This window comes from Pelodiscus sinensis, chromosome 19, assembly GCF_052426305.1.
Source record: "Pelodiscus sinensis isolate ZL-2025 chromosome 19, ASM5242630v1, whole genome shotgun sequence".
NCBI lineage: Eukaryota > Metazoa > Chordata > Testudines > Trionychidae > Pelodiscus > Pelodiscus sinensis.
Window position 1 is genome coordinate 25120507 of NC_143070.1, and position 18934 is coordinate 25139440.

General features: G+C 48.4%; 1 protein-coding gene across 2 annotated transcripts in view; it reads right to left on the reverse strand.

Annotated features, from left to right (window-relative positions):
* Positions 1 to 239: 239 nt before the first annotated feature.
* Positions 240 to 18934, reverse strand: part of LOC149522383 (butyrophilin subfamily 1 member A1-like) — a 32864-nt gene continuing 14169 nt past the window's right edge. For both annotated transcript variants that reach the window (XM_089771085.1, XM_089771086.1), the window contains 6 exons: positions 15305 to 15421; positions 11179 to 11211; positions 9197 to 9217; positions 6044 to 6064; positions 4717 to 4743; positions 240 to 3922 (listed from right to left, as the gene is read on the reverse strand). In XM_089771085.1, coding sequence (XP_089627211.1) covers positions 3357 to 3922; positions 4717 to 4743; positions 6044 to 6064; positions 9197 to 9217; positions 11179 to 11211; positions 15305 to 15421 — 785 coding nt within the window. In that variant the 3' untranslated portion in view covers positions 240 to 3356. The remainder of the gene's footprint in view (positions 3923 to 4716; positions 4744 to 6043; positions 6065 to 9196; positions 9218 to 11178; positions 11212 to 15304; positions 15422 to 18934) is intronic.

Consider the following 18934-nt stretch of genomic DNA (forward strand, 5'->3'; position numbering starts at 1 on the left):
CTGAGCTCCTCACTCACAACTTCCTGCTCTGAGCCCTCCCAGCCCACAATCCCTTGATCTGACTCCTGCACCTCCTGCTCCTCACCTGTACCTTAACTCCTATACTCCCCACTCCCCGCCCTGAGCCCCCTACACACCTCTGCCCTGAGCCTCTGACTCCCCCACTCCCAACCCCCTGCCCTGAGCCACCTTCACCCCTTGACTCTGGTGCCCCCCATACACTCCCAGCCCCCTGCCATAAGCCTCTACTCCATCTGCACACACTCCAGTGGAATGAAACTGCATTAATAACAGATCATCAGAGTTATTGCTTTAATTACAGTATGTTTTACATTCACAATATCTGACATTACAAATCCTCTTCAGATGCAGCTTTTACTTCTTGTCAGGTGGAATAAATTCATGTTTTGTCTGATGAGATGTAGCAGTACTATCCTATCACAAACTGCCCTTCCCCCATCACAACCTCACCCCCCCCCCCCCGCCCAAGGGAGAAGTTGGATTGTGATAGAACAGTATGCCTACGTCTAAACTGGCAGCTTCTTGTGCAAAAACTCTTCCAGAAGAGAGCATCTACACTGGCATGTGCTTTTGCACAAGAGCATCCATGCCAGTGTAGATGCTCTCTTGCGCAAGAAAGCTCTGGTGGCCATTTTAACCATCAGAGTTTCTTGCACAAGAAATTCATGTTGCCTGTCTATACTGGCCTCTTCTGGAAGAGCTCTTGCACAAGAGGGCTTATTCCGGAGCGGGAGCGTCAGAGTTCTCGCGCAAGAAGCTCTGATTTTTTACAGTACAACGTCAGTTTACTTGTGCAAGAACATGCGGGCAGTGTAGACAGGTGGCAAATTTGTACGCAAGAGCGGCCATTTTTGTGCAAGAACACACCAGTGTAGACACAACCTACCTGTAAGAAATGTGAGTTACTTTCACCCCTGGCTGCAATGCATGTTCTCAGACAAAGCTAAATCCAAATGTTTTATGCTGCTGGTAAGAATGGCATTTATTAAAGCAAGCAGGGTACCAGTTAAACAGTTCTCAAATGTCATCCATTGAGACATTAAGTATAAATAATATTGTAATGGACACCACTCTCCCATGCTTTATGAAATGGACTGATGGACATAAATGTACCTAACGCAAAGGTGCCCTGGGAAAAAAAATGTGTGTAACCCGTCAATCTTCATGTCATGATCCGCTGCCTCTGTCTGACTTTGATGTATGTATCAACTTTGTGTGTAACATTAGACCTATGGAGTGGGGAATACTTGGTGAGTTTCAAATGTGTGAATGAGACATGGAGGGTGTTACCCTGGATGTCTTGATGAGCAACTGTTAAACCATCTCTCTTGTCCTTCAATGGGTTGGTTGGGAGTGGCCTGAATTCCTTACAAAAGAATAGGGAAGCAGGGTCCTTGAATGGGCTGCACCTGAAGGAAGAAGCCTGAGACCCCAGGGTGGGGGAGACAGCCCTCATTTAGAGGGGGAGCTGGAAAAGAGGTTTTAGGATGAGTTTGAAAAATTTGCACTGAGGTGTCAGTGTAGCATTAGCCAAGCCTTTTTTGTCTTTTGATTTGTAATCTACTTTGCTTTGCTGTTCTCATTTATCACTTCAATCCTACTGCTTGTACTTAATAAAACCACTTTTATTTTCTATCAAGCCCAGTGTAAATACTTGTTACGTGGTGTGGGGGAGGGCAACCAGTGTGCACATTTCCCCCTTTCATTGCTAAATGGGACGTACCCTTAGCCAATTCTTTCGGTTTCGGTCCCATTTGGGGAGTGATATCCCAGGAAGCTGGGCCCTAAATTGCACTCTCCTTGGACCTGAGGTGGTTAAATGTCTGTACTGCTGCTCGGGAGGGGAAAAGGGGGGGAGGAGTCAGGGATCTCAGCTTAGGGCCTTGGCTGGGGGGAGACCAGCAGCAGGTCTGGGTGGTGAGAAGCCCCAGAGAGCGGGAAGGCAAGTGTCAGTGGCCATGTCAGCACCCCAGGAGGCACCCCCAAGGGGTCTTCTGTGACCTCACCCCGTCACAAATACATTGTCATTTTTCTGATTATAAAAAGTTATTTTCAATGACAGCTTTGGGGAGAAGAGAGGGTTTATTTGGATTCTGTATAAAAAATTAACTCCAGGGAGCAGTAACTGAAGTTTTTGTGCAGCAGAAATCTCCCCCAACCCCCATGCCCCAAGGCTATGTCTACACTGCGCATTGTTGTGCAAGAAGATATGCAAATGAGACACAGCAATGAATATTACTGTGCCTCATTTGCATACCTAATAAGCCGCCATTTTGCAGAACAGGCTTTTGCACAAGAAGGAGCTGTCTGCACTGCTCCTTCTTGTGCAAAACCCTCCTCTTGTGCAGAGCTGTTCTTCCTGAAAATAAGTGGCAGAATGGCTCCTGTGCAAGAGGGGGTTTTTGCGCAAGGAGCAGTGTAGACAGATCCTTTTTGTGCAAAAGCCTCTTCTGCAAAATGGCGGCTCATTAGCTATGCAAATGAGGCATGGCGATATTTATTGCCATATCTTATTTGCATATCTTCTAGTGCAAGAATGCACAGTATAGGCATAGCTCAAGAGAAAGTGAAATGTTCCTCTTTCCCAGGCCTCCGCCCACTTGGGTCTCAGATCAGTCATTGGAATAATTCCTCTCCTGTGACTGGGCACTTGCCCACCAGCTCTCCCTAGCCCCAAATCTGCTCCTTCCTCAGTTCTGTGCAAGTAGCATCCTCTGGCTCCTTTTCTAGCTAAAAGGAGGAATCTCAGGAGCCCAGCTGCTTTCTGCCTGCAGCCACAGGATTTGCTTTCCCAGCTCTCTGCCAGCTGCAGCAACTGGAGCAAGAATGGCTGGTACCATGGACTGTGTGCAGGCACTAGTGTAGACATGGTCTAAGTAACTCCAGGCTACTGAATCACTCAGGCGCACTCCTTTAGCCTAAGCAGTACCAACCATGGGTGGTGGTACCCTTCAGCAACTTCCCACCCAGCCAAGCCTCACCCAGCCCCAACCTGCATGTCTACACTGGGGGAGAAAATCGATGCAAGACACACGACTCCAGCTACGAGAATTCCCTTCCCCCTCACAACCGTCAACGAGGCGCCCTCAGTGTTCAATGGAGCGGGAAATCACTAGATCAACTCAGTCGAATGCCAGAAGATCAACCTCCATAGCCTCAACTTCCCGCGAAGTGAAGACAAGGGCTGGGCTCAGCTGCCAGCCAGTTTCAGCAGGGCAGAGCCAGCATTAGCAGGAGCTTTGTGTTTCCAGCCCTGCTGGGGCAGAGACACCTCTCCTCCTCTCTCCCTGCTACCACAGTATAGTTGGGCTAAGCATTCTCCTCTCCTTGCTGCTTCAGCTGGCCATGCTGTGATTCCCTCTGGCTTGCACTGGGGCCAGGCAGATTGTTAGGGGAGCCACATTTGTACCCCCAACATTGAGACCGGGGTTGAAATAAGGGCGCAGCATCCCAGAGAAGGTGTCAGTAAAAGCGAAGAGATGGGACCCATCAGTCACATTGTAAAACGAGACCTCGCCCGCCTCGTAGTCCAGGAAAACCCCCACCCGGCTGGGCCTGGTGCTTACAGGGAGGGGGGTTAAGGGGAAGGTGCCAGCCAAGTATTCACCATCCCTCAACCACAGGGTCCAGTATCCATTCCCAGGTGTAAGTGCGCTCTCCCCCTTCCTGATCACAGATTCCCTACAAATCCCCAGTATCCACTCAGTTTTGTCTCCCATCTCCACCTCCCAGTAACACTTCCCACTCGTGAATCCTTCGGCACCCAGCACTTCAGGGTAAGAATCAAATCTCTCCGGGTTGTCGGGCAGATCCTGGCGCGTGTCTCCGTGTCTCACACGTTTCCGATCCTCAGACAGGACGAGGTTGGGATTTGCTGTGTCTGGATCCAGCGTCACATCCACTGGGGAGAAAGAGAGTCAGAGACATGGTGGGGGTTGGTCACTGGGATAAGCAGGAAATTAACTTGCCTCCCTGTTAAGCACTGTGTGTGTGTGTGTGTGTGTGTCACTGGGATAAGCAGGAAATTAACTCGCCTCCCTGTTAAGCACTGTGTGTGTGTGTGTGTGTGAGGGAGAGAGAGAGAGAGAGATGCCTGAGGGGAATCAGGGTGCCTCTGCCTGGGAGGAGACAATGAGGGGAAGGGCAGGAGCAGAGGGGAAGAGTGGGAAGGTGGTGATGAGGAAGGGGCAGGGGAGGAGACAGGTGACTGCTGGGAGAGGAAAGGGGAAGGGCAGGTACCAGGGCAGAGTGGGGTGATGGGAGGGGCTAAGTGTGAAGAGGAGGGGCAGGCACCAGGGCCACAGAGCATGAGAGAGGGCAGGGCTGATGGGGGGGAGGGGAGAGAGAGAGAGAGACATGCTTGTCCCTCTCTGTAGCTGCAGAGCCCACACCCAGAGAGAAAAAGAAAAGAAAAGAAAAAACCCAAATTCCTTTGTCCCAGTTTGAAAGTCCCACCTACATTCCTACTGGTCACTCCATCTGGCTAGGTGTAGTTAACCTCTTAATCCCCAGGCTGCTGGCTAACCCTCATAATCATGACAGGTGTCAACCACCCCTTTCCTTCTGCTCCCCATAACTCTGCTGTCTCAGCATGATGACTGTCACAGGAAAATGCTCTATGCAGGGAAAGAGACTGAGAGCTCCCAGGGGAGGTGGGTCTCACCAGTGCTAAAATACCAGCGCTATGTACAGTACCTGCACAGAGCTGGGCGCATTTCCACCCTGAAACCAAACACAGAGAGAGGGATGAGACACCCCTGTGCACAGACACACTGAGCTAGAGACAACATCACACAAGGGCTGTACAGGTTGAACCTCTCTAGTCTGTCACCCTCAGGACCTGACCGATTCTGAAAGAGAATTTTCTGGACCACAGGAGGTCAGTATTGTCTAGCAGCAACATCAACCCTTCCACTACTTCCTGGGCTCTTAAAAGACATTCAGGGTACATCCACACTGCGAGTGTATTTCAGAAAGAGCTATTCCATAAGATATCTTCCAGAATAGCTTATTTTGAAATAGAGCGTCCACACTACAGGGAAGTCTCCAAATTAGTGGGAGGCCGGCTCCCCTAATGTAGATGTGCTATCTCAATTAAGAGCCCCAGGATGCACTAGGGAGGAATAACTTAGAATGGCCTCAGTGAGGGGCTATTTCAACATAGCAGCAGTGGAGTGTCCACACACACCCTCTTCTGAAATAGCTTTTTTGGAAGGGGCATCATCGCTTGAGGAATGTGGTTTATCTGCATTGGAAAAAGCCCTTTGTTACTTCGATTTTCTTTCAAAATAACACAAGTTGGCTACGTCTACACTGGCCCCTTTTCCGGAAGGGGCATGTAAATTTCACTAGTCGTCGTAGGGAAATCCGCGGGGGATTTAAATATCCCCCGCGGCATTTAAATAAAAATGTCCGCCGCTTTTTTCCGGCTTTTAAAAAAGCCGGAAAAGAGCGTCTAGACTGGCCCCGATCCTCCGGAAAAAGTGCCCTTTTCCGGAGGGTCTTATTCCTACATTGAAGTAGGAATAAGAGCCTCCAGAAAAGGGCACTTTTTCCGGAGGATCGGGGCCAGTCTAGACGCTCTTTTCCGGCTTTTTTAAAAGCCGGAAAAAAGCGGCGGACATTTTTATTTAAATGCCGCGGGGGATATTTAAATCCCCCGCGGATTTCCTTACGACGACTAGTGAAATTTACATGCCCCTTCCGGAAAAGGGGCCAGTGTAGACGTAGCCTTGCTGTATGGACACTAGTATTGTTTTTCTGGAATAGCAGCCATTACTCTGGAAAAACAGTGCAGGGTAGAGACACCTTTAGGAGTAAATTGGAGCTAAAGCACAGCACAGAACACTGAGCCAGGACTGGTGGCTGTAAATAAACTTTTTGGGACCGTGGGAAACTTGGCCACACCCATGAAAAGCGGACATCCAGCTCACTCAAATCATGCCGGATCCTGGATATTGCTGGACAAGAGAGTTCTGGATTAAGGAGGTTCAACCTATATTGGGGGGGGAATGGAACTTACTGAGCTCAGCCTGGAGTTTTCCTAAAAATCAAACACAGAGAAACAAGTCAGTGTCACATTATCTTGCAGAAGGGAACTGAATCAAGAAGTCCCTAGCACAGGGAAGTTACAATTCTTAGAGTATGTCTAAACTACAGGCTTTTGTCGACAAATACGGTTGACAAAGCTTCTGTCGACAAAGCAAGCCGCTTTGTCGACATGAAAGTGTAGACGCAAGGACAGTGTAGATGCAATAACGCCTTCTGGCGACAGAACTCTGTCAACAAAAGGCGTTATTCCTCATAGAATGAGGCTTACCACGGTCAACAAAACTGCTGAGTTCTGTCAATGTTATGTCAACAGAACTCAGCGGCAGTGTAGGCGCAGGTATAGTTTTGTCGACAAAAGTCCACTTTTCTCAACAAAACCCTGTAATCTGCACACACCCCTAGATATAGTCTGTATGCTATGTTAGCAACCAAACACCAGCACCTCCTGGACAACAAAGGAATCAACAAAGGGAGAAAATCAGTAATCTCATCTGGCCACTTGGCCAAGGGCAAGTGCTTGTTAGAGACAAACAGGCATCCCTCAGCAGCTGGAAAATATAAATCCCTATGAAGCCAGGAGAAAGGAGCACAAAGTATCTCAGGTGAGGTGCAGGATAGGAATCCACAGGCTAAAATGGAAGCTGAACAGTGAATGGACAAGGTTAAAAACAAATCCCAGAGAATTATTTCAGCGCATCGAAATTGGGAGCTCTGTGAGAGAATGGATGGGGGCCTGGATCAGTACCAAAGCAGCAGGGAACAGCTGAGGAGGGTAAGGAAAATGCTGAGACAGAGACTGATTTCTGTGCATCAGCTTTTACCACCGAGTGTGGTGGAGCAGAGCTGCTCTGTTCAGGAAATAAAGATCAGGTACTAGGGGATCTGAACGGGAGATATTGGAAGAAACTGGTAGGCTAAGGAGCCAGCAGCCACCAAGACCAGGGGGGAGCCCAGCCAGGTGGCAAAGGCTCAGGGGCTCTGAAATGGCACAAGCGATCTGGTTGAGCTGCTAACTAAGGGTAAGTATAGACTACAGGGTTTTGTCGACATTTTGTCGACAGATACTGTCGACAAAGCTTCTGTCGACAAAGAGCGTCTAGACTACATCCAGTTCTGTCAACAAAGCAAGCTGCTTTGTCGACATGGCAGTGTAGATGCAAGGACAGTTTACATGCAATAACGCTTTCTGTTGACAGAAGGCATTATGCCTCATGAAATGAGGTTTACCAGCGTCGACAAAACTGCTGAGTTCTGTCGACGTTATGTCGACAGAACTCAGTGGTAGTGTAGACGCAGGTATAGTTTTGTCGACAAAACCCTGTAGTCTAGACACACCCAATAAGACACATCCCTGATTACAACCAGCTGTTGTTTGGGAGATGCAGAGGGCTGGCAATGTTGTGCCTGGCTTACAAAACTGGCAGGAGTCACTGTGAGAGTTGCAGCCCAGAGCCATTTTGTCAGTGCCATGGTTGTAACAAGACCTAGAAAGGAATTCTGGACAGCAGTAAGACAGTGCAAAGAAGTCATCCAGCTGGCAGAGCTAGGAAAGAAAACACTAGGTATGTCTACACTAAAAACTCTGCAGTGTCACCCGCTACTGCTGCACCAGGCCCCCAGGATCAACCGGGCTGTGTTGCTTGGAGAGGCAGGAGGTGGATCAGGAACAGAGTGGGGGCTGGGCTGGGGAAAGGGGTGCAATGGGAGTGGGGCTGCAGTGTGGTGGGGGGTTGCTCTGGGTCCTGGGTCCTCCTCTGGTCGACCATGAGTATTGGCCCAACAAATCCCATGTGAGCTCAGTGAGCGGGTTTCAGTTTATTCCAGGGGTTCCCAAACTTTTTGACATGGGGACCAGTAAATCTGTTCACGAACTTTTGGAGGACTGGGTAACATGTATTTGTATATTCATTAATCAAATGATGAATATGCAAATAAGTTGTTTCTGGTCCTCCCAAAACCCCCAGTGCCAGCGTTAGCAAAGCTTTTGATATGGTCACCCACAATATTCTTGCTAGCATGTTAAGGAATATGGATTGGATAAATAGACTGTAAGATGGATAGAAAGTTGGCTAGACCAGGGTTTCCCAAACTTTTTACTTTAGTTGGAACCCGGGTTTTTTTTCAGTACTGTTTTTTGCAGCCCAAAAGTATAAACGCATATAAAGAATGAAAAATGAATACATTTTCAGTGTTTCACCCGGCTGCATCCTCCACCCAGCCTGGGCCAGGTTTTGGGGGACCTGGTACCACACGGGCACTCCGGGAGCTGGGAACATCCAGTTGCATCCTCTGCCCAGCCCGGGCCAGAGCTTGGGGGACCTGGTGTTGAATGGGCACTCCAGGAGGCACTGGTTCCCCCTCTCCCCACTAGGCTTCTTTGCACCTCTATCCCCGGCAACCCAGCTGAGCTGCCCACCCCTGCTGGTTCCCTGCACCTCCCCCAAAACCATCCCCCACAATCCAAGAGAGTGCAGCACCAGTTCCCTGTAGCCCCTCACAGCCCAGCTGAGCTACCCATCTGTTCCCTGCCTTCCCCCATCCACCTCAGCCAAGCTGAGCCCTGCACCGGTTCCCTGCATGCCTCCCCCACAGCCCAGCTGAGCCCCGTTTCCCTGCACCTCCCCCCAAACCCTGCAAAACTCCAGAGCCCAGCTCTGATTCCTGTCCATCCCTCCCTCCCCTTGAGTCTAGCCCCAGTTCCTGGCTTCTCCTGCAGCCAAACTGAGTCTAGTGCCGGATTCCCAGCACCTCCCTCCTCCTACAGCCCAGGTGAGCCCAGCGCCCTGAACCTCCCCCCCCCCTGCAGCCCAGCCTGGCACCCCCCTAGCATGGCACCAAGGGGCAACTGCCCCCCTCGTTACACCTCTGCTGGGAACCCGGAACACCCTGGCAGCCATGCTGAGGCCCGTTTTTTTCCCACGGCCCATAGTTTGGGAAATGCTGGTCTATACATTCTGTGGCCTGAGCGGGAAGCACAAGGGACAGAGATACTCTGCACATACCTCAAACCAAACTGACCCTCAGTTCCTAGGGAGAGCTCTCGATACCTGCCCCCAGGGTCTATGACACTTGCTGTAAGTTTGAGATTCCCTGTCTCCCTTGGCAATGAACAAAGGGAACTTACCTCTCTCTACACAGCGTGCCACTGGAAGAAAACAACCGGAGAGGGGTGTTACAAGGTAGAAGACTTAACTCAACCCTCCCCTCTTCCCATGGCTGTGAAAGGCCAGGACACAGAGGGTATGTCTAGAAGCTTTTGTTGCATAAGTTTTGATGATGCAGGGGTGCAGCACAGACTTCTGATACTGGTGCTGGTCCATGGCCCCTGCTAGTCCCCCAGGACACCTGGGGTGCAGAAGAGGTAGGGTGGGGAAAGATGGACCAAAGACACAGCAGGGGTGGGAAGAGGTGGGGCCTAGGGCAGAATGGTGTTGTCTTGGCCCTTCCCTGGGCTAGGAAGGGGCATGAGGCTGATGCCCCTCCTCCCCGTCACCAGTCACTTCTGGTCACAGCTGCATCACTAAAAGGTATGTTAGTGTACAGAAAACCTAGGTCACTCACAACCTCACTTTGGCTTCATGTCCAATGTCTTTCCTGCCTGGTAATCTGTAATTTACTGATCCCCCACATTTTGGGGGAACATTTTCACAAAAACATCATCCCACCCATTGGCCTTGGACACTGATCTTTCTCGCTCTCTGGTTCAGGTTGCAGCAACCCTGGTCAGGGGCTTTTAACCTTTGTTTATTTGCAGGCCCCACAAAATTTTGAATGGAGGGGCAGGAAGTCTAAGAACTAGTCTACACTACTGATTTTTTTTAACCAAAACCTGCCTTTTGGTGACAAAACTTTGAGAACACTCACACTGTAATGCGACTTTTGTCAGGAAAAATGCCCAGTTTTGGTGACAAAAAATTTCCACCCATAGGAGAGATTTTTTACATTTTCCCTCCCTTTCCTATCAACAAAGAACCAATGTAGACTCTGCTGTTTGTTTTGTTGAGAGAACTCACTTTTGCTAATATCCCACAAGGCCTGCCCTGTTGGCTCTGCTCATTGTTGTGTGATCTCTGCTGCCCTGCAGGCTTGCACCCCTCCCCTTTCAAAGCTCTAGAAAGTGTCTGACAGCTGAATGAGCTGCTTTCTTTGGGGAATAAACAAAGAGTAAATCATTGGATTGATCCTGCTTTGCCCTGCTAGGAACACAGTAGCAGATTGGCTGCTGTTGCAGGGGGAGGGCAGGAGAGACGGCTGTGCTGCTTTGACATGCCTCAGCATGGAGAGCTCCCAGAGCCGCTAATGATACTGCTCTCAGCAGCTGAAGAGGCCGTGGGAGAACCAAGGGGGAATGCCAAGGCTCTAAGGGATTGGCTGTGGGATGACTACCCACTGCATTGCTCGCACTGTTGGGCTACGTCTACACTGGCATGAATTTCCGGAACTGCTTAAAACAGAATATTATTCCGTTTTCAGTTTTTCCGGAAAAGGAGCGTCTACATTGGCAGGCTGCTTTTCCGGAAAAGCCCTTTTTCCGGAAAAGCGTCTGTGGCCAATGTAGACGCGCTTTTCCGGAAAAGAGCCCCGATCGCCATTTTTGTGATCGGGGCTTTTTTCCGGAAAAGACTACTGGGCTGTCTACACTGGCACTTTTCCGGAACAGTGTTCCGGAATAAGGACTTATGCCCAAGCGGGAGCAGAATAGTTTTTCTGGAATAGCGGCTGATTTTGTACTGTAGAGCATTGTTGCTTTTCCAGAAATTCAAGGGCCAGCGTAGACAGCTCGCAGCTTATTCCGGAAAAGTGGCTGATTTTCCGGAATAAGTGGCCCAGTGTAGACACAGCCTGGATGAATGTGTCCCCAGTGAGGACATGATGTGCAGACAGTGGGAACAAGTGTGAATCCCTTTGGTGAGTTTTGTTTTGTCAACTTTTGGGTGTCAACATAAAATTTGTCAACAAATGTGTTGGTGTGGACTAAGCATTAGACATGGTCTGCAGTCCTGCAGGGGTCCACAGGTGAAAACCACTGCGGTGTGGAGAGAAAAGTGTATCGTGTTTAGAGGGATACCCTTCATGTCAGTTAAGGTAACTGGCCCAGACACTGACCTTTCTCGCTCTCCAGTTCAGATTGCAGGGTCTCTAGAGAGAAAAAGGTGAGAGGTGAGATTGCATCGCATCATGTTGATGGTGAAGTTCTTTTATTGTTTAATGCAGCTCTCGTCTCGTTATGCAAGTAGGCACACAAATGGAAAGACCCAGACAAATGAATCTGGAGGTTCCCACACCCCCATCCCAGGCCAACTCCTGACCTTGTGGATGGTGGCTGCCCCCTCAGGAAGTGACAGCTGGAACTGCTCTCCCTAGGGCCTAGCTAGGTTAGAGATTTTAAATATCAGTTAATTGAATAGTTAATTAACCTCATGAATTCTTATCAGTTACTTGACCATTCTACAGTCCCCTAGGTGGTGCCAGCAGCCACTGCACACCACCCTTTTCTGAGGAGCTCCCTGCCACTCTGCCCTGCTGCCTGTGTATCAGTTCAAAAACCAGCTCCCCTCATGGACCAGCTGTCTGTCACCCCTCGCTGCTGCCTCTGGTACAGAAGCAACAATACAGGGAGGCAGCAGCCCCTGTCCGGGGTGGGTGGCGGAGTCTGAGCACCCAGACACGCCCAACAGAGAACTGAGCAGGGCCGCCTGCCCTCCTGGCTCCTAATACACTTTAAATGCAGAGCCACAGTGGGGCTAGGTCCTGGACCCATCACAAGCCAGATCTGAGACAGCCTACTAAAATATTTACTGGCAGGGGAAGGGAGAGGAATGTCTGTAGTCTATGGCATTAACCTGTAAGCTTTTGCTTATTGGTTAATCGATTACACTATTACATCCCTGGGGTAGATGGGGGTGCCTCAGCTGAGAAGGCATTGGAGAGGCCTTTCTTAGCTGGGATGCCAACAGTGCAGGCAATAGAGGTAGCCTCATGTCTTCCAGTGACCCCTGAGAGAAGCCTGAGCATACATCTTGTGCCCAGGGTAAGCAGCGCCCCAGGCCAGTTGGGCCATTTCTGCCTATGTTTATGTTATTACAGCAGCCCCAGCCACACAGTGCAGCTGGTGCAGGGAATCCTCTGATAAGGCCCAAGGACCAAGACAGTGACAATTAATTGTCCCGACTGTTTTTAGGGTTTGGAAATGAGCCCAACCTGATTCCATCTGGGACAGAGACTTTTACACACCACTCACAATCAGTGGATCCCTGGTGCCTAAATATGGGCTCAACCCACATAGGGTATCTGTGAAAGCCATGAATTAAATCAATGCACACCTGGTGCTGACAGAGGACAGTTCTAATGGTACAGCATCCAGATCCAACTTTCACAAGCACAAAGTGCAGCTCCTCTGTATGTCTCTGAATTGTCTGCATTTCTCTTCCCCGTCCTCAGTCATTTTAACAGCCATTTCCCCTTTCCAATTTATAGAACACTAGAACTGGAAGGGACATCAAGTCTAGTCCTGTGCCCTCACATCAGGACCAAGCACTATCTATACCATCCTTTCTAGATGTATTGTTTGGGCACTTGCAAATTTCTACATAAAGCTCATGAGCTACATCTATACTGCACAGTTAATTTGGAATAAGCTATTCCGGAATAGTTATTTCAAAATAGCTTATTTCGAAATAGCGTCTATTCTGCAGGGAAGCCTCAGAATGAGTCCGAGGCAGGCTCCTCTAATGTAGATGAGCTATCTCGATTGAGAGCCCCAGGAAGCACTGGTAAGGAATAACTTAGAATAAGAAGGAGGAATAGCCCCCTGGTGAGCTGCTATTTCGAAATAGCAGCAGTGAAATGTCTACTCAGCCCCTATTCTGAAATGGCTGTGTCTACATTGGCACCCTTTTCCGGAAAAGGGATGCTAATGAGACCAGTTGGAATTGCAAATGCCCCAGGGATTTAAATTTTCCCTGCGGCATTTGCATGAACATGGCTGCCGCTTTTTTCCGGCTCGGGGCTTTGCCGGAGAAAAGCACCAGTCTAGACAGGGATCTTGCGGAAAATAAACCCTTTTCCGGAAGATCCCTTATTCCTGATTTTCAGTTGGAATAAGGGATCTTCCGGAAAAGGGTTTATTTTCCGCAAGATACCTGTCTAGACTGGCGCTTTTCTCCGGCAAAGCCCCGAGCCGGAAAAAAGCGGCAGCCATGTTCATGCAAATGACGCGGGGAAAATTTAAATCCCCGGGGCATTTTGCAATTCCAACTGGTCTCATTAGCATCCCTTTTCTGGAAAAGGGTGCCAATGTAGACACAGCCAAATAACTATTTTGAAATAGGAATTATTCTTTGTAGAATGAGGTTTACACAAGTTGGAATAAGCCATCCATTATTTCAAAATGACACTGTTTCTATAAACACACAAGTCACTGAAGGCCAGTTTCTGCTCTTTGTGACCAGAGCAAAACTGCAGTTCAGCATTTATACTACCTACAAGCCTGTAGGTCAGATCTGGCTCTGTCTTGCCTGAATCTGTCCTGCGAAGCTTGGGGCTCCTCCCCCTCCTCCCAGTGAGAAGCTGGCGCTGGTGCTCCAGCCCTGTGGGAGGAAATTGCAGGGGAGTGGGGGCATGGGACTGGATCACCAGCACCAGCTTTCTACTAGTGGGGGTGGGTGGGGAGGGAGAGCTCCCCAGTGCTGGAGGAGAGAAGTCCTGAGCCTCAGGGGCTAGATACAGGCAGCCTGAGGTTCCCCACTCCAGTTCAGAATGAGGATGTTAAGAGGCGGGTAACTGGCTTATCATGTAGTCAATACAATTTGTATCAACAACACAATTAGTCAATAAGGGAAGATGCTCCAGAAGCTACCCCTGCTGCAGTGCTACAGTATAAATGTATTAGGAGCCAGGTGATCTGGCACCCAAGCTCCTACTACATTTGAGCTGCAGCAGGGACAGGTCCCATACCTGGAAAGAATCACAACTGAGCTGTCCTAGCTGGCACTGGGTCCAGGACCACTGCAACTCTGCATTTAAAATGTAATAAGTGCTGAGTGGCTCCTACTACGTTTAAAAACTGCAGAGCCGCAGTGGGGATAGCTGCTGGACCTGGCATAAGCCAGAGCTACATAGTCCTGGCTCACACCTGGTCCAACAGCTTCTGTCCATGGGGCAGGGGGCGGGGCAGGGAAGGTCCCAGCAGAGAGCTGGGATTCCCCACATGTTGCTGCTTCTGATAGAGAAAGAAACCCCAAGTAGCTGGGGGGAAGGTAGCACCACAGAGTCAATTATAGCACTGTCTCCTGCTTCCCCCTCCCTTGCTGTCTGCAATGTAGAGGCAGGCGGCAAGGCGGGGGGAGCAAGAAATCCCAGCAGTTGACTCAACTACCTGATAAGCCTAGGCTTATCAGGCAGTGAACTAATCGACTACTCTTTTACATCCCTAATTTAGAATCTAATTCAATCAGGCTCTCAAAGTGAGATTTGAAGGGTGAAACCACTTGACACAACTCTGTTTAGACCAGGGGTGTCCAAACTTTTTTCAAAAAGGGCCAGATTTGATGAAGTGAACATGCGTGAGGGCCGACCATTTTGCCTGACATTCTTTGAACCATTAAAATTAAATGCAAATTAACTATTTTATGCAAAGTTTATTGCAAACGGCATACTTTTCATTTCGTCACATGGATGACAAATCTAAACAGGTGTTAAATCACTCTGCCTTTCATATCTGAAGGCCAGATGAAAAAAAAATCCAGGAAGCTGAAATATATGTCAGGAACATTGTAAAGTACATTACATATTATTGGTAATAAAGGTTGTCTGTCAACTTTTAAGTTCAAAAAATATGAACAGGAACATAACACCAAGTATACATGTTGTATCCAAATATATTTATAACTGATTTAGACCAACTGACATTAACTGAGATTTTACAATGTATTCATCTCAATACATATGGATTCGTTGGGGGCCATAAAAGATAGATATTGCCAAATTACCTGGGGGGCCGTATTAAACCGGAACACGGGCCGCAATTGGCCCCCGGGCTGGACTTTGGACATGCCTGGTTTAGACAAAGGCCTAATTTATTCAGCTCCCTATTCACCCTCAGCTTAGCTCCCATTGCCTGAAATTCCTTCAAACATTGAGTCAAAACACCTTAATACTGATAGCTCTACTTTTGTTTTGTTTTAAAATCTCTGTCTCCTCTGAGTTCTCTCCACCCTTTTCCTTACTTTACCTTTTGTTCTGTGTTGCTTCCAGGAGTAGTAACTGGCCAGTGGAATGAGAACAGCCAGCACAGCCAAGATCACCCCCAGAGACACCATCCAAGGGCTGACCCTTGGGAAAAACAGCTCTGCAAGAGAAAGTGTCATTGACGTGGGAGCAAACACACACAGCATGAAGGCAGGGCACTGTGACTGTGGGGACACTGTGACTAGTTAAAAGAATTTCCTAAGGAAATACACAGGGAGAGGTGACACCTTTATTTTATTAAGCCAGTGAAAGTCCCAGGTTTAGCCTGGTTACTGAACATGGTTACTTACTGTGAGGAGGCCTGCTAGGATAAGAGAGGACTCTGCTTGAAAAACAGTTATGAGGTGAGTAACTTTTTCATCTTCGAGTGCTTCCTCATGAGCATTCAAACAAGGTGACTCTCTAGCTGAAACATGGGGGATGGGGTTGGAGACTATCGGCTCCTTTAAACAGAGATTAATTGCAACACCGCCCTACCAAGAACGGCATGGTTCCTGGCCTGCTGAGCAATGGCATAATGTGCCCTGAAAGTGTGCACAGAAGACCACGTAGCTGCCCTGCAAATGTCCAGTATAGGAACCTGTGCTAGGAAGGCCACCGCTGAGGCATGCACCCCTGTGGAATGAACCATGATGTGGGGTCAGTGAGGGAGCTGGTATTCTGCCCTTGCACATATCTTCAAAATGAAGACTTTGGCTGTTGAGGAGGGGGCGATCCATTTCCTCTTGCTGAGTCAAAGCACAACCTCCACCACTTATTGTGCCCACTAGTATTATTAGTGCCATTATTCCTGCCCCTACACCTTCCTTGGTCTGACCTATACCCTTGGTAGGTTGGTCTGACAGAGGGTCTAGGGCTATGTGGTGCAGGGGTATGGATATCTGGGGATTTCCCAGAGGCTCTAGAGTCTTTCAAGCTATGAAGCTTGGTATCTGTATGCTGTGAGAACAAGCCTGTCCCCTCAAACAGTAGGCCCTGCAATGTGTTCTGGACCTCCTGGGGTATGCCTGACACTTATAACCAGGCACTATGGTGCCTCTGACAGTGCAGCAAATTCTTCACAACAGTCCTGAAGGAGACACTCCCTAAATCTGTCCATTGCCAACCAGGTGTTGTATGCCTGTTTGCTTAGCATTGCCTGTTGGTTGGCAATGCGTTGCTGTCCCATAGCATATGTCTTCCTACCCGGTAGGTTGAGTTTCTTTGGCTCCCTACTTTTTGTTGTCGACCGCAGTTGACCTTGCCTCTCCTTCTGGTTGTCCACCTGCACCACGAGGAAGCCCAGGGGTGAGTGGGAGTATAAATGCTCATGCCCCATTTTGGGGACAAAATAACTTCTCTCCACTTCCTTCTGGGTAGGGGAAATGGATACAGGTGTCTGAAACAAGTTATTGGCGATCTTTGACACCGTTTTATTTAGTGGCAATGCCAATCTTGAAACTTCTGCAGATTTTGCAGGAATTGCAAGGTGACCCTCCCCCAATCACTTCAGACAAGAGTCATAGGGGTCCCAGCAGGGCATGGACTTTGAACAAGTCACACAAGGTTTAAAACAGGAAAGGAGAGATAAGTGGAATGATCCACCAATACTATCTAACTATTTACACTATAAGATTAATAAAAACTATCTACAAAGCTAATTATATACATTCTGAAATGCTTCAGAGGGGTAGCTGAGTTAGTCTGTAACAGAAAAAACTTAAAAAAACAACAAATAGTCTGGTAGCACTTTATAGACTAACAAAACATGCTGATGGGATCATGAGCTTTCCTGGGCACAGCCCACTTCTTCAAATACATGCTGGGTTAGTTGAGAAAGCACGAAGATGCCCTAGATTCCCTCATAGGCAGTAAGAAGAAACTGAGGAGCTGGAGGGCCAGCAGAGGTATACAATAAAACTCCAACAGTTTGGCATCCAATAGTCCAGCACTCCTGATAGTCCGGCATCAAAATGGCAAGAGCCTAGTGAGTGAGCTTCGGCAAAAAAAGAGTCACAAGGTAACAGCGGCAGCAGCTGAACTGAGCAAAAAGGGTAAAAAAGTCTTAAAAAACTAAAACATTACAGTATGCTGTATACAGTATGTAGAATAAAAAGGGTTAAGAACACTTTATAGACAGTATATAATATATATAGTATATATATAACCTGCTTATAGTACCTCCTGATAGTCCGGCATATCTGATAATCCGGCACCACCTAAGTCCCATAGATTCCGGATTATCGGAAGTCTACTGTATATGCACAGATATAGCAGCACCACTCCAGGGGACTCCTTGCTAAACCGACTGGTACTGTGGAGAAAAAAGTTCCAGAATCCGTGCACGCAGCACGTGCACACCTCATTTGAATGGACATGAGCAAGCACTCGAAGAACAGCCAGATAACAGTGGGTGTATCCTAGCCTAAGCATCTGTGCAGCACTTTGTGATCTTAGATGAATACTGCTGTACAAACTCAACGTTTTTATTATCAGGGTTTGACAAATAATGCAACCTACTTGCCCATGGCGAGTAGATTACAACCCAGAAGAGCTGGGTTCGGGCGATCTGTGCATGCACAGAATGATCTGCGCATGTGCAGATTGCCGGACAGCGCGGCTGGCGAGCGGGGCTCGCTGTGGTTTGGCGAGCCTTGTTTATATTCTTATAGAGATATAGAAATATTCCTTCGGGGTAAACCAAGTTATTTGTCAGATAACAGTACATAAAATCAGGACTTAATTTTTCTAAAAATTAAGACATTCTTAGGTAAGATTTTGTTCCTGCCTATTATGGGCCTAACCTTTTATTGCTGGTATTTTTAAATGTCATCTAAGTAGTGATGCTAAGATCCAGGGCTCTCCTGTGCTGTTTGGGAAAAATGACTTTTAGCCAGATTATCATATATACTCAGCAGCTCAAATTTAGAACAAAGGATAATTCCCTTTGCCACCCTTCTAAAAATTGTGCTGGTTACAGAACACAGACAGCGGTTTGACACAAACTCAAATACTCTGGCAAAGCAGCTGCAGCCTAACACAACTTCATTTCTTAGAATCCAGAATCTTGACATAAGAACCCATAATAGAGGGGAGCTGCTCCATCAGGATATGTCTACACTTGATTCCTCCTTCGAGGGAGGAATGCAAATGTAGACACCCAAAATTACAAATGAAGTGGGGATTTAAATATCCTGCACTTCATCTGCATAATAGCAGACTGCTGCTTTTCCAGAATAGCAGCTTTTGAGATAACAAACTCCCTCCTCTTCTGAGTGACATGAGGAACTGGAGAGTTGGAGCTGAGCAATGCTGGTTTCACTGCCATTTGTCTCTGCATCGCAAAGGCCCCATGGCAACATGAAGTGTGGGGGGCTCCCCCAAAGCGTGGGACCTGAATAGTCCAATGGACAGAACGGCTCAGCTCACTGTACCCTACTCTAAGTGGCTAGTCTATAGGAACAGTTAGCACATGGCAGACTTGATGTAAAGGTACCTCGCACAAGCCTTCCATGCACTGACTGGGTGTGCCATGCACTGACACGTCCCTGGTGTGCTTTGCTCTGTTCTGGTTGCAAAGCAGTGGCTCTGAAGCGCACTGTGGAATTGTTAGTGCCCATGGCAGGGCCCATAC